At 61.9% G+C, this 12,630-nt stretch overlaps 2 protein-coding genes across 2 annotated transcripts in view; one reads left to right on the top strand and one right to left on the bottom strand.

The window, feature by feature from the left end:
- CFD (complement factor D) overlaps positions 1–2,306 on the bottom strand; it is a 4,159-nt gene extending 1,853 nt beyond the window's left edge. The window contains exons 1-4 of the mRNA XM_063161003.1: positions 2,136–2,306; positions 1,815–1,968; positions 1,437–1,581; positions 721–978 (exon numbers count right to left, since the gene is read on the bottom strand). Of these exons, the coding sequence (XP_063017073.1) occupies positions 721–978; positions 1,437–1,581; positions 1,815–1,968; positions 2,136–2,202 (624 nt within the window). The 5' untranslated portion in view covers positions 2,203–2,306. The remainder of the gene's footprint in view (positions 1–720; positions 979–1,436; positions 1,582–1,814; positions 1,969–2,135) is intronic.
- Positions 2,307–4,953: 2,647 nt separating this feature from the next.
- Positions 4,954–10,529, top strand: PLPPR3 (phospholipid phosphatase related 3). Its single transcript, XM_063161002.1, has 9 exons — positions 4,954–5,076; positions 5,687–5,792; positions 5,938–6,123; positions 6,233–6,362; positions 6,533–6,728; positions 6,804–6,861; positions 7,036–7,209; positions 7,430–7,555; positions 9,065–10,529. Exons 2-9 carry the CDS (start codon positions 5,718–5,720, stop codon positions 10,199–10,201), a joined length of 2,082 nt encoding a protein of 693 aa, XP_063017072.1. The 5' UTR covers positions 4,954–5,076; positions 5,687–5,717; the 3' UTR covers positions 10,202–10,529.
- The last annotated feature ends 2,101 nt before the right edge of the window (positions 10,530–12,630 follow it).

The raw sequence follows: 12,630 nt of genomic DNA, 5'->3' as shown, positions 1-12,630 counted from the left end.
GAGAACCCACCCTGGGCACGCTGTCCCCTCCTGCTCCACAGCCTCTCCCAGCCTCTGGGCATTGTGCCCATTGCCCCCTCCCAGCCCTGTGTGTGTGGTACCTTGCAGGTGTCCTTCCTACGGGAGTTGGTGCACATCATGTTGGGGGTGATGGTGCCAAGGGTTTGCTTGGAGCAAGGATTTGCCAGGACACCCCAGCACAGGGGGCACCCACCCTGAGCACGCTGTCCCCTCCTGCTCTGCCGGTCCTCGCCTCTCCCAGGCTCTGGGCATTGTGCCCACTGCCCCCTCCCAGCCCTGCGTGAATCCTTATTGAATGTTTGGTACCTTGCAGGTGTCCTTTCTGCAGGAGTCAGTGCACATCATGTTGGGGGTGATGGTGCCAAGGTTTGCTGGGATACCCCATCACAAGGAGAACCCACCCCAGGGACGCTGTACCCTCCTCCTCCACAGCCTCTCCCAGGCTCTGGGCATTGTGCCCCTCATCCCTGCGTGGATCTATGGGTGGTACCTTGCAGGTGTCCTTCCTACTGGAGTTGGTGCACATCATGTTGGGGGTGATGGTGCCAAGGGTTTGCTTGGAGCAAGGATTTGCCAGGACACCCCAGCACAGGGGGCGCCCACCCTGAGCACGCCGTACCCTCCTGTCCCACAGCCTCTCCCAGGCTCTGGGCATTGTGCCCCTCATCCCTGCGTGAATCCTTATTGAATGTTTGGTACCTTGCAGGTGTCCTTCCTGCGGGAGTCGGTGCACATCATGCTGGGGGTGATGGTGCCGTCGTGGCGGGTGCGGTGGTTGCAGACGTCCCTGCTGATCACCGGCCGCTCCAGCTGCTGCAGTCTGTCGGGCCGGGTGCCGCTGTGGTCCGTGGTGCCCCAGCCCGCCACCTCGCACACCGTGTCGGCCGCCACGTCCCTGTCCTCCCGCTGGAAGGGCAGCACCCGCACGTCCGTGTTCAGCTCCGCTTCCTCCTCCAGCTGCCGCAAAACCACAGGGGGAGCCGGGTCACAAGGGAAGGTCACACTCACTTGGGTGTGAGTACACGGTGAGCCCAGCCCTGACACTGAAACCACCCTCAGGGCTTTGCCTCCTCATTGTCAGGAGAGTGGCATCGTTGCAGCTTGGCCCTTGGGTTAAAAATCAAACAGATCAGGTAAAATTCTTAAAGTAATCTGGAGGAGACCCTACAGCAACTTCTTTACAGCCCAGTTCTGTGGGTCTGGCCCTGCTTGGAGCCCCAGGATGCAGCCAGAGAGCAGAGCTGGAGCTCTGAGGAGGATGGAGGCATTTGGTCACAGCTGGGGGAAGCAGGGATGCTCCCGTGGGAAAGGGAGGGATGGCCCAGCCTGACCCTGAGGATTTCCTCCACTGTAGAACAGTGGGATTTGCAGGAATGGGGCTGTGCCCGGTGGGGAGGAGTGTGCCACCAGCCCACCTGGAGGAGGAGCAGGTCATCCTTGTTGTTGTGGATGTTGCTGCCGGGGTGGGGGAACTGGGCACGCACTCGGTACAGGCGTTTGTGGGGCTCGGGCTGCGTCAGCGAGTGGGCACCCAGCAGCACCTGGAAGAGTTTGCCATTCCTGGAAGAGATCAGAGCGTGGGACAAACAAACGGGGGTGTCATTGCCACCAGCCATGGAAATGGGGTGCTGTTGGGGGGTTGCAGAGCCCATCAGGGAGCTCCAGGAGGCCCCACAGCCCTCTGTGCAGGTGGGAGCTGAGTCCCACACTCTGACCCTGGGGTCCCACAGTGGGATTTGCCCCGAGCCCAGCAGCCCCCCCAGCCCCGCACCGACCCCCCCAGGCACACTCACGTCTCCTCCATGCAGTGGGCAGCGCTCAGCACCCACTGCTGAGCGATGAGGAAGCCCCCGCAGACGTGCTGCCCGTCCAGCTGCAGCGAGGCCATGTAGGGCTTCAGGTGGGGCTTGGCTTCAGAGCCCCTCAGGATCCGTCCCCGGGGCTGCCCTGCGGAGAGAGGCCAGGGGAACAGGGCAGTGTCACTCCTGTGGTTCCCTCCCAAACCCCCAGACCCCTCCTTGTGGGCTGCACCAGCACCTGGCTGCAGGAATTGGGGGGCTGAGCAGGGACCCCCGTGCTGTGTCACTGCCCTGGGGTGTGGGGGGAGCGCTCACCATCCACCGGGGCCCAGAGGAGCAGCAGCAGAGCGAGGATGAGGATGGCAGCAGGGTTTGGCCCCATGGCTGCAGAGCTGGTGGTGCCCAAAATCCACCCCGGGGTTTTGGGGTGCAGGGAGGACGCTGCTCACCCGGGGGCTGGGGCTGGGACTGGCTTTTATGTCCAGTTTGGGGCAGGAAAAGGGGGGGAGGAGGGAGCGGGGGGGTTTCCGCAGCGTGGGCTGAATGTTTTGAAATATTCAGCTTATAAAAGGGGTCAAGAGTTCCCGGCACAAACAGCGCGGGAGGAGGAAACAGCCCGGCCCAGCTGCCGGCCCTGGCACCGGCCGCCGGGGATTTCTGCAGGGTTTAAAAATGCTGGAAAAGTTCAGGCTTTTGGCAAAAGAAAGCTCCGGGAAATTCAATCCCAGCCCTCCCCGTTCGGATGGGGGGCCGGTCCCTGGTGGGTGCTGCGTGCCCAGGGGTGCAAACCCGTCCGGTCACCCATGGCATCACCCATCACACGCGGGGCTCTGCGGGGTGGTGGCAGCCGCAGGGGCGCTGTCCGGGGTGCCGGGGGCCGCGGCTGCCCCGCTCCCCGCTGCCTTTCCCCCCGGTGCCGCTGAGCGGAGCCCCCGCCCCGGCTCCCGCCCGGAGCCCCATCCCGGGCCCGGCCCCGGAGCTGCTGGGGAAGGTGGAACGGGAAAGGCTGATAAATATGATTGTCTGGCAAAAGATTCTGAGAATATGGAAACTATAAGCGAGATGGAAATGAAAGCAAGCTTTGAGATCCCTCAGTTACTGAATGAGAAAACAATGGTGTGGCCGGCTGAAGGCAATCCCCTTTTGATGGAACAACACCCTCTGCTTGCAGACAGGCCCAAGGGTCAGAGCAGACTCTGCTAGCCTGGCAGAGGGGGCCCAAAGAGGAGTTTTTAGGGTTTAAAATGTAATACAGTATGGGAATGTAGTGATTCTTATAGGCTGTATGGAAATGCTGTAGGATTTGTATATTGTACTAGATTGGTTAGTGAGAATCAGAATATTCAACACAGAAGAAGATTTATTGTATTGGAACGGGAACCTCCCTCTCTTACCCCTTTTACTCTCTCACAATCTCATCCTCTCTCCCCCTCTCTCCTCTCAGCCTGCTCTGAGCTGTGGGTGGCAGCTCCCAGCAGGGCCCTGCACCCAGGCCCTTTGCAATAAACCCCAAATTCCTGACCTGGCTGCAGAGATCTCTCATCTCTGTCCATCCCAACCATCCTACCCCTCGACACTCCTAACACGGACCCTCTCACAGCTCCTCCAGATCCCACTGCTTTCCCACCTTGCTGGGATGGCCACCGTGGCTACCAAGAGCAGGGTCTGGCTGAGCATGGCTCCAGGGGACACCCATCCTCTCCTTCTTTCCCTGCTCCACCAGCTTTTACAAGCCCACATTCCCTTTGTCCGGCTGCTCAGACCCCCCCATCCCCTCGATTTCTGACCCCCCCAATCCCCCAGGCCAGTGGTCAGCAAGTGGCCAGACCCACGGGCAGGGAGATCCCTGGAGGCTCAGGTGTTGCTCAGTCCCTCAGGTGTCCCTCAGGTGTCCCTCTGTCCCTCAGGTGTCCCTCAGGTGTCCCTCAGGTGTCCCTCTGTCCCTCAGGTGTCTCTCAGGTGTCCCTCTGTCCCTCAGGTGTCCCTCAGGTGTCGCTCTGTCCCTCAGGTGTCTCTCAGGTGTCCCTCAGGTGTCCCTCAGGTGTCCCTCTGTCCCTCAGCTGTCCCCTCTGCAGTGGTGGCTCCCCCTCCCCGCTGTCCCCACGCTGGGCAGGGGTCGGAGCAGGGTGGGGGCGTTGTGGGGAGGGGGCTGAGCCCGGCTCAAATCCGGGATTTTCCGCAGCTTAATCGCGGCTTGCAGGGATTCGGGATTTCCGTGTTAAATACGCCGGGAGATTTCTGCACACTTCGGGCCAAAAATGGAACGAGGGCACCGTGAGGACGCCCCAGGATGGTAGAGGGTGGTTGGGGGGAATTAAGTGAGTGTGGGGTGCAGGGAATGGGGTACAGGGTGGGGTATGGGGTAGGGCACAGATGGGATCCTCTGCAGGGCGAGGATGGGGCTGGGGGCTGCTGCCTCTGCCAGGAGGGGCTGGGAGCCTCCAGACAGCAAAGGGAGCTGCACCCACCTCCCTCCCCAGGCCCAAATCTGGGAGACACTGGGCTCCTGCTTGAGAGTGGCTCCTGACATTGTCCCTGGGGCTGTTTGTGAGCTTGGCTCAAGGAATCCTTCACTGAAACCCTCGGGTGGCACGGGCAGGGCGAGCACTCCCGGCCGAGAGAGGCTGGCAGAGCTCTGGGGTGGTGAATTTTGGGGTTAAATCTCAGCCCTCCGTGGATTTGGGGTCAAAACTCATCCCTCCGTGGTTTTGGGGTCACATCTCACCCCCGTGGCGTGGCACCACCCCTCGGATCCCCCCAAGCCAATGCAGGGGAGGGGGCTCTGCCTGCCAGGAGGGGCCTTGGGGCAGGGGGCACAGGGAGATAAAGGTTGATCCGGGGGCTGGAGATGGGTTAGGGGCAGCCCCGGGATCCCCCGGTTCCTGGCACGGTGCGGAGCGAGGTCGCTCCCTCCCGCTGCTGTGCTCGGCCCCGCCCGCCCTTTGTCTCTCCTCCTTCTCCCCCCCGACCTCCCGACCCCCCCCAGAGCCCCCCCAGACCCCATCCCTGCACCGGCGGGGGCTCCAAGGGGGCTCCAAGGGGGCTCGGCGCCCCGGGAGGGGCCGGGGGCTGCGGGGCGGAGCGGGGGGCGGCGGGCGAGGCAGGAGGAGGAGGAGGAGGAGGAGGAGGAGGCGGCGGGGGCGGAGGAAGCCGCCGCTCCCCGCGCTCCGCCGAGGCAGGAGCATCCCGGATCGCGGGGACACGGGGACATCCCCCCCATCCCCGGCCGCCGCCGAGCCCCGGGGCCGCCGCCGAGGTGAGTGGGACACAAAGGCGCCGCTGCTCCTCCTCCTCCTGCCCCGACACCCCCTCCCCATCCTCCCATCCCCGACCCCCGCCCGCGGCTGCGGCACCGGCCGTGCCAAGGGGAGGTTCCCGCTGCGCCCCCGCCCTCCCGGTGGTGCCCCCGGTAAATCCCCCGGTATTTCACCCCCATCCCATCACCCCTTTCATTGCCCCTCGTCGCTGCATCCCCGTTATCCTCCCCCCTCGTTTCGGTGCAATCTCGTGGGGTTGGGCCGGGAGGGTTCGGGGAGCCCCGGCCCGGCTCTGCGGGCACACCCCCCTCTGCACGCCCTCCGCATCCAGCCTGTCGCGGGGGTGACCGCCTGTCGCGACAGAGCCTCCGCCCCACCTGTTGTTGTCACAGCCCCTGGCTCGGCTGGGCACCCCCGGGGCGCTGGGGGCACCCCCAGTTCCAACCTGGTGAGGGGGGCACTGCTGTGACCTGGGGGTGACCAGGAGGGACAGGGGGTGTCCCTGCAGGCTCGGGGGGTGGCTCGGGGGGGCTCATCCTCCTCCAGGGACTTGGAGGGGTGACCAGTGGTGACCGTGCCTGCCATGAGGTGACATTGGTGCCCCCACAGCCCAGTGGGACTCCTGTGCCTGCCCAGGACCATGATCCCCCCGAAGGAGAAAACCCGCGCCCCCAAGGACAGCATGACACTCCTGCCCTGCTTCTACTTCGTGGAGGTGGGTGTGGGGAGGGTGGGCACGGCCTGGGGGCTGTGCAGGGGCTCCGTCCCAGTCCCTGGCACAGTGGTTTGGGTTCTGTGCCCCGTTCTGTGTGGTGCCATCGCTCTGGGGGTCGTTGGTCCCCACTCTGTCCCCTCCCCAGCTGCCCATCGTGGCCTCCTCTGTGGTGACGCTCTATTTCCTGGAGCTCACGGACCTCTTCAAGCCGGCCAAGGTGGGCTTCCAGTGCCATGACCGAGCTCTCTCCATGCCCTACGTGGAGACCAACGAGGAGCTCATCCCGCTGCTGATGCTGCTCAGCCTGGCCTTCGCCGCGCCCGCCGCCTCGGTGCGTCCGGGTTTGTCCCAGTGGGGATTGGGGTGCTCCTGGTGCCTGGCAGTGCCCAGCATCCATCAGGGGGGCTCTGCCAACAACCCAGCCCTGGGTTCCTTCCCAGATCATGGTCGGGGAGGGCATGGTGTACTGCCTGCAGTCCCGGCTGAAGGGTCGTGCTGGTGCAGAGGGCAGCATCAATGCCGGCGGCTGCAACTTCAACTCCTTCCTGCGCCGCACCGTCAGGTTTGTGGGTACGTTGTGCCACGGCCTGGGCAGGATCTGGGGGCTGGAAGGGATGTGTGGCCACCCTGGGTGTGATAATGGCCCCAGACCCTGGACACTGCACCGGACCCATCCCAGTGGGTGCTCCAGGGCTGGGTGAATCCTGGCTGCCCCACTGTCCTGTTCCTGCCACCCCCAGGTGTCCACGTGTTCGGGCTCTGTGCCACAGCCCTGGTGACAGACGTCATCCAGCTGGCCACAGGCTACCACGCTCCCTTCTTCCTGACTGTGTGCAAGCCCAACTACACCCTGCTGGGCACCCCCTGTGATGCCAACCCCTACATCACCCAGGACATCTGCTCAGGCACCGACAAGCACGCCATCCTCTCTGCCAGGTACGTGCCAGGGGAGCCCTGTGTGGCACTGCCAGCCCTCCTGCCCTATCCCAACCACGTCCCTTCTCCCTGCAGGAAGACCTTCCCATCCCAGCACGCCACACTCTCAGCTTTTGCTGCTGTCTATGTGTCGGTGAGTTCCCAGCACTGCTTGGCACAAGTCCCATGACATGGGCATGTCCCTCTCTTGTTGGCACAGACAAGCTCTGCCCAATATTCTGTGCCCATGCTGGGTGTGTGCAGGCACCTGCAGCTCCACACGCACCCAAGAGCTCTGTGCATGACTAACAGCCTGTTCCTGCCCCAGATGTATTTCAACTCCATCATCTCGGACAGCACCAAGCTCCTCAAGCCCATCCTGGTCTTTGCCTTTGCCATTGCTGCTGGCATCTGTGGCCTGACCCAGATCACCCAGTACCGCAGCCACCCCGCTGATGTCTACGTGGGCTTCCTGATTGGCGCTGGCATTGCTGCCTACCTGGTGGGTGCTGGTCCTGCCCGTGCCCAGGGAGGGGCTGGGGGATGCTGTGGGGCTGTTTGACTCCTCACTCTCCAGAGCAGCTGTGCCCATGCCATCCCTGGAAGTGTTCAAGGCTGGACAGGGCTTGGAGCAACCTCATCTAGCGGCAGAGACTAGATGACCTTTAAAAGTCCTTCCCAACACAAACCATTCTAGGATTTTCTGGTTCTCCTTCCCACAGGCTTTCCATGCTGTTGGCAATTTCCGTGCCCCAACAGAGCGGGTCCAAGCCCAGGCACCGGCCAAGGACGCGCTGCGGGCGCTGACACAGCGAGGCCACGATTCTGTCTACCACCAGAACAAATCTGTGAGTGCTGTCGTTGTAATGCAAAGTTCAATTGTCATTACATTGCAAAGGCTCCATATTGCTGGAGTTTTGTGCCTCCTTGATGTTTCTTGTAGTCAGCTCCTCTAGGCACCGACTCTTCCTTGTCCTCTGATTCTTCCTTGTCCTCGCAGTAGCCAACTGTGTGTCAGTGTTCACAGGGGTCTCAGGGTGAGGGAAGAGATGAGGATCTGACTCCAGGTTTCAAAAGGCTTGATTTATTATTTTGTGATATATATTACATTAAAACTATACTAAAAGAATAGAAGAAAGGATTTAATCAGAGGGCTAGCTAAGAATAGAGTAAGAAGGAATGATAACAAAAACTTCTGTCTCAGACAGAGAATCCAAGCCAGCCGACTGTGATTGGCCATTAATTAAAAACAACCAACACAGGCCAATCAAAGATCCACCTGTTGCATTAACAGCAGATAATCATTGTTTACATTTTGTTCCTGAGGCCTCTCAGCTTCTCAGGAAGAAAAATCCCAAGGAAAGGATTTTTCATAAAAGATGTCTGCGACACAGCTGACTCCAGATCCCTCAACCAACCAATCTACTCTTTTATAACACTCTTCTTATTGCCTACAGGTGTGGCCTGTTAAAATGAGGCCCGCTCCTAATCTTTAGTAATTGGTTCAGCTGCAACTCTTTAGGGGATAAGATTACATTCTATACCACCTTCATTTACCCATACTGTGTCTTGGTTTGGAAAGACAGGACTCTGCTAAAGAAGGCAGGAGCCTCCCCTGAAATGGATAATGTAAACCCTCCCCACCCCTCTGAATTGCTGTAAATTTTAAATTAAGGGGCTCTCAGGCAAAAATATGGGAGCAAGAAATAACAGTTCTTTAATAGGAAAAATTTTTAAAAAAGGATAAAATTAACAATGCAGTACACTAGAACAACACTGACAGAGTCAGAACCCAACCTGACACCCTGTGGGTCAGGGTGTTGGTGGCAGTCCCACTGGAATTGCAGCTCAGCCCTCCTGCAGTGTCAGGGGTGGTTCTGTTGGAGCAAAGGGGGATCTGTAGAGAAGGATGTATTCTTCCTCTGAAGATTCAGTGGGAGAAAAGACAGCTCCTGTTCCTCTGGGGAATCCAGTGGAGAAAGCCATGCTGGCGTCTCAAAAACCTCTGGATTATATCTGGGTAGCAATGTTTGGCTGGTGTTCCAGAATCTCCAGATTATATCCAGGCAGGAATGCTTGGCTGGTGTTCCAGAATCTCCAGATTATATCCAGGTAGCAATGCTTGGCTCCTCCCTCTGGGCTCACATCTCCCAATGGGATGCTGTAGTTCTTATCAGCCATGCAGTGATATTCAATAGCTGTTATCAGCAGGTGTCCCCTCCCAAGGGAGGTGTGAATGTGGTCACTCAAAGAGAGAGGTAAGGCAAACTGCCCACTTGACAAAAAATAATCTGCCATACAGATGTTAACAGAAAACACCTTGTCTTGCAATCTGGAACAACTGCATCCCCCTCCAGGTGAGCACCGACGAGCTGAACCCGCAGGCGCGCCTGGAGGAAGCGGCACGGCCGGTGCCGCGCGAGAAGAACTCCCTGGGCAGCCTGAAACGGGCCAGCGTGGATGTGGACCTGCTGGCCCCACGCAGCCCCATGGGCAAGGAGAACATGGTGACCTTCAGCAACACCCTGCCCCGCGTCAACACGCCCTCCATGGACGACCCCGCGCGGCGCCACATGACCATCCACGTCCCCGTGGACGCCTCGCGCTCCAAGCAGCTCATCACCGAGTGGAAGCAGAAGTCGCTGGAGGGTCGCAGCATGACGCTGGCCGAGGAGGCGGCGCAGGGCCGGGCCGTGGGGGAGCCCGGAGAGGAGGTGCCCCCATCTCTGTACCCCACGGTGCAGGCACGCTCTGCTGAACGGGCGGCCATGGGGCCTCGTGTGCTGATCCAGCCCCGGCCGGGCGCCTCGCAGCTGGTGCACATCCCCGAGGAGAGCCAGGCGGGCGCTGGGGCCGCAGCCGGCAGCGGGGCGGCCGTCAGGGCCAAGTGGGTGATGGTGGCAGAGAAGGGGGGAGCGCAGAGGGTGGCCAACCCGCCGCGCCTGATGCAGGTCATCGCCATGTCCAAGCAGCAGAGTCTTGTCTCCGTCACACCCAAGCACTCGGAGACGTCCTCGTCCTCCACCAGCTCTGACTCCTCGCAGTACCGCTCGCCCTCGGAGCGCGACAGCTCCAGCATCATCACCATCGACGCCCACGCCCCTCACCACCCCGTTGTCCACCTCTCCGCTGGCAACGGGCCCTGGGAGTGGAAATCGGGGCCCAAGGGGCCGGAGGGGTCAGACACCTACGAGCTGGGTGAGGTGGGGAAGGATTTCCACGGCTTCCACCCGGCCAAGAGCGCTGGCGTCTCGCCTGGCTCCTCTGTCAGCGACATGGAGCAGGACGAGCCGCGCTACGGCAGCCTGGCCGCCATCCCGGGGGCAGCAGGGGGTGGTGGGGAGCGGGTGGAAGCCGCCCCTGAGGGGCTGCTGGCCACAGCCAGCCGTGACTCCACGCTGAGGAGGAAGCCGGCCGAGCGGGACGGGCCAGGGGACAGCGAGGTGGACCTGTACTACAAGAAGATGCAGGCAGGCCGCAGGTTTAAGGACTGAGCCCCGGTGCCCCACGCCCCTGTTCTGATTTGGGGGGCTCTGTGATGCTGGGGTGCCTCTGCAGGGGATGGCAGGACGGGGCTGGATTTGCTCTGGACCAGCACGGCCACGCTGGTGACATCTGTGGGACCCCCAGCACGGGACCCTGCTCCTGCTCGGGCAGCTGGTGGGGCTCTGTCCCCCCACAGGCTGTGGGGGCTGGGCAGCTCCAAGCACTTTTGACTTTGTCTTTTTCTCTAACACTGGTGCTGACATTTCCGAGGGGTTATTTTATTCCAGCTCTGGAAGTGGATGTCTGAAGGGGGGCGGGGAGGGACAAATGGTGCTGAAGGGCTTTGGGGGGGAATAGATTAAGGGGTTTAACAGGGGGACGAGGCTGCTGTGGGGCAGCAGGCCCTAGCTCATGTGGGGGTTTGTGGGTGCTGGGGGTCCTGTGACACCCCCCCATCCCGGTTTATTTGAGGGAGCCTGAGGGTGGACAGACCGGGAGGGGGGGTCTGCCCAGTGCTGTGGCTCTGGGTGTGAGAGGCTGTAAATAGTGCAGGGACTGGAGGAGAGGGGGATTTTGGGGTGGGGGATGCAGTGGGGGCTGAGCTCTGTCCCAGTAGGGTTGCAGCTGAGGTTTGGGGGGAACAGGGACAGGGAGGGGATCTCCAGGCTGCGAATGTCGGGCAACAGCTGGAGCTGCTGTGGTTTGAAAAGCAAATAAACACGTGGATGTTGCCTGGCTGGGTTATTTTGGCAGGTGGGGGTTGCAGCTGAATCCCACGACTGGGTTTGGGGGGCAGGACCAGGGCTCTGTGGGAGGTCCCAGCCCCGGGGAGCAGCGCTGGGGCAGCCGTGTCCCCCCCCCCTCCAACAGGACACTGTGCCGCTGGCACCAAACTGCCACTGCCAATTGGATTAACAGTGGATATCCCAAAGCCTTTGCCTTGCAAACATATGGATTATCCACATAACCCTGACTCGGTGCTGGAAAAGCCACCCGGGATTAGCAGGAGGATTGCGGCAGCAGCTCGTGGGATGGGGTGGGAGATGAGGGGGGTCCCACTCCATCCAAGCAGCACGAGGGGCCTGGGGCTGCTCCATCCATCCAGCCGTGGTGACCGGCAGAGGTGACCGGCAGAGGTGACCCGGAGCCGCTGGCGAAGGTCACCGGCATTGAGGCCGCGCTCCGGCGGTGCCGGGCGGGGCTCGGGGCGGTGCGGGGGCTCCCAGCCCCGCGGCCCCGCGTCGCCCCCGCGCTCACGGCTCATTGCGGTGCCGATGGCGTCACACGCCGCTCCCCGCCGCCTCTGACCCAGCGGTTTCCATGGCAACTGGCAGACCCGCATCGCTCCCGCAGTCTCGGGCAATCCCCCCCCCCCGGCCCCGACCCGCCTTGGGGAGCCCCCATCCCCCCAAAGAGCCGCTGCTGCATCGCGGGGTCGGGAGGGACCATCCTCATCCTCATCCTCATCCTCATCCTCATCCTCATCCTCATCGTCCTGCCCCGCCCAGGCCTGCAGCAGGAGGGGCTGCCAGCCCCCACTCATCAGCTCCAGCCCGGACTCTGCCTCGGCAGCACTCGTGTCCCTTTTCCCTTGGGGACACCCTCTCCCCGGAGTCCCCGCGTGTCCCCCGAGGCAGGGCCCGCCTTTGTGACACACAAAGGGCTCAGCCCCACTCCCGGCCCCGCCCCGGGGCTCCCTGAATGATTTGGGATTCCCGAATCGCTCCTCGAATTGGGGTGAGTGGTTTGGGCTTCCAGCTCATTCCCTTTCCGCACCCCGCAGGGCTGGGGGCGTGGGGAGGGCCGGGCTTTGGGGTGCTCCTTCCTCAAGGCTGGGCTTTAGGGCCGAGCTTTGGGGCGCTCACCCTGCAGGCAGTGCCTTCCCCCGGCTCCGGGCAGGGGCTGGAAGAGCCCTTTGGTGCAGAGTCCATGATTTTTCCCGTTAAAGGAAGCAGTTTTTCAGAGCCAGCTCCTGACACGGCTCTGCTGTGCCGAGGGTTCTGCCGTGGGAAGGGACAGGACACAACCCCCTCAAAGTCACCGCTGTTCCCATGGGGACCCCGACCATCGCTGCCAGCCCGGTGGGATCCTTCACCCGCCCCAGCAGCCGAGCAGGGTCCGAGGGGCCAGGGAAGGGCTCAGGGATGCCCGCGGTGGTTGCAAAGCCTGGGCTGGGCCCCAGAGAACTCAGGGAAGCAACTCTGGAGTGATGACCCTGGGCCCGGCTCTCACAGGCAGCTGTTACAAATCCCATCAGCCTTTCAAGGAACAACAGAAGTCCCTTTGAGCAGCCCCCGGCTCCCGCAGGACCCCCTCGGTAACCCTGGAGGCACAGGGCTGTGCAAACGCCTGTGGAATATTCTGGAGCCTAATGGCAGCTCAGCCCAGAGGGATGGGCCCAGCAGAGCCACGACAGCAGCTCCAGGTGGGGATTGTG

Source organism: Melospiza melodia, chromosome 7 (genome assembly GCF_035770615.1).
Source record: "Melospiza melodia melodia isolate bMelMel2 chromosome 7, bMelMel2.pri, whole genome shotgun sequence".
Classification (NCBI taxonomy): domain Eukaryota; kingdom Metazoa; phylum Chordata; class Aves; order Passeriformes; family Passerellidae; genus Melospiza; species Melospiza melodia.
The sequence above is the reverse complement of the archived record's forward strand: the minus strand, read 5'-3'. Positions and strand labels throughout refer to the sequence as shown.

Bases quoted from the DNA above. Each gene is read 5' to 3' on its own strand.
- PLPPR3 (XM_063161002.1), top strand. From the start codon at position 5,718: ATGATCCCCCCGAAGGAGAAAACCCGCGCCCCCAAGGACAGCATGACA. The intron at 6,729-6,803 runs GTACGTGCCAGG...TTCTCCCTGCAG, and splicing joins CACGCCATCCTCTCTGCCAG to GAAGACCTTCCCATCCCAGC. The intron at 7,556-9,064 runs GTGAGTGCTGTC...ATCCCCCTCCAG, and splicing joins TCTACCACCAGAACAAATCT to GTGAGCACCGACGAGCTGAA.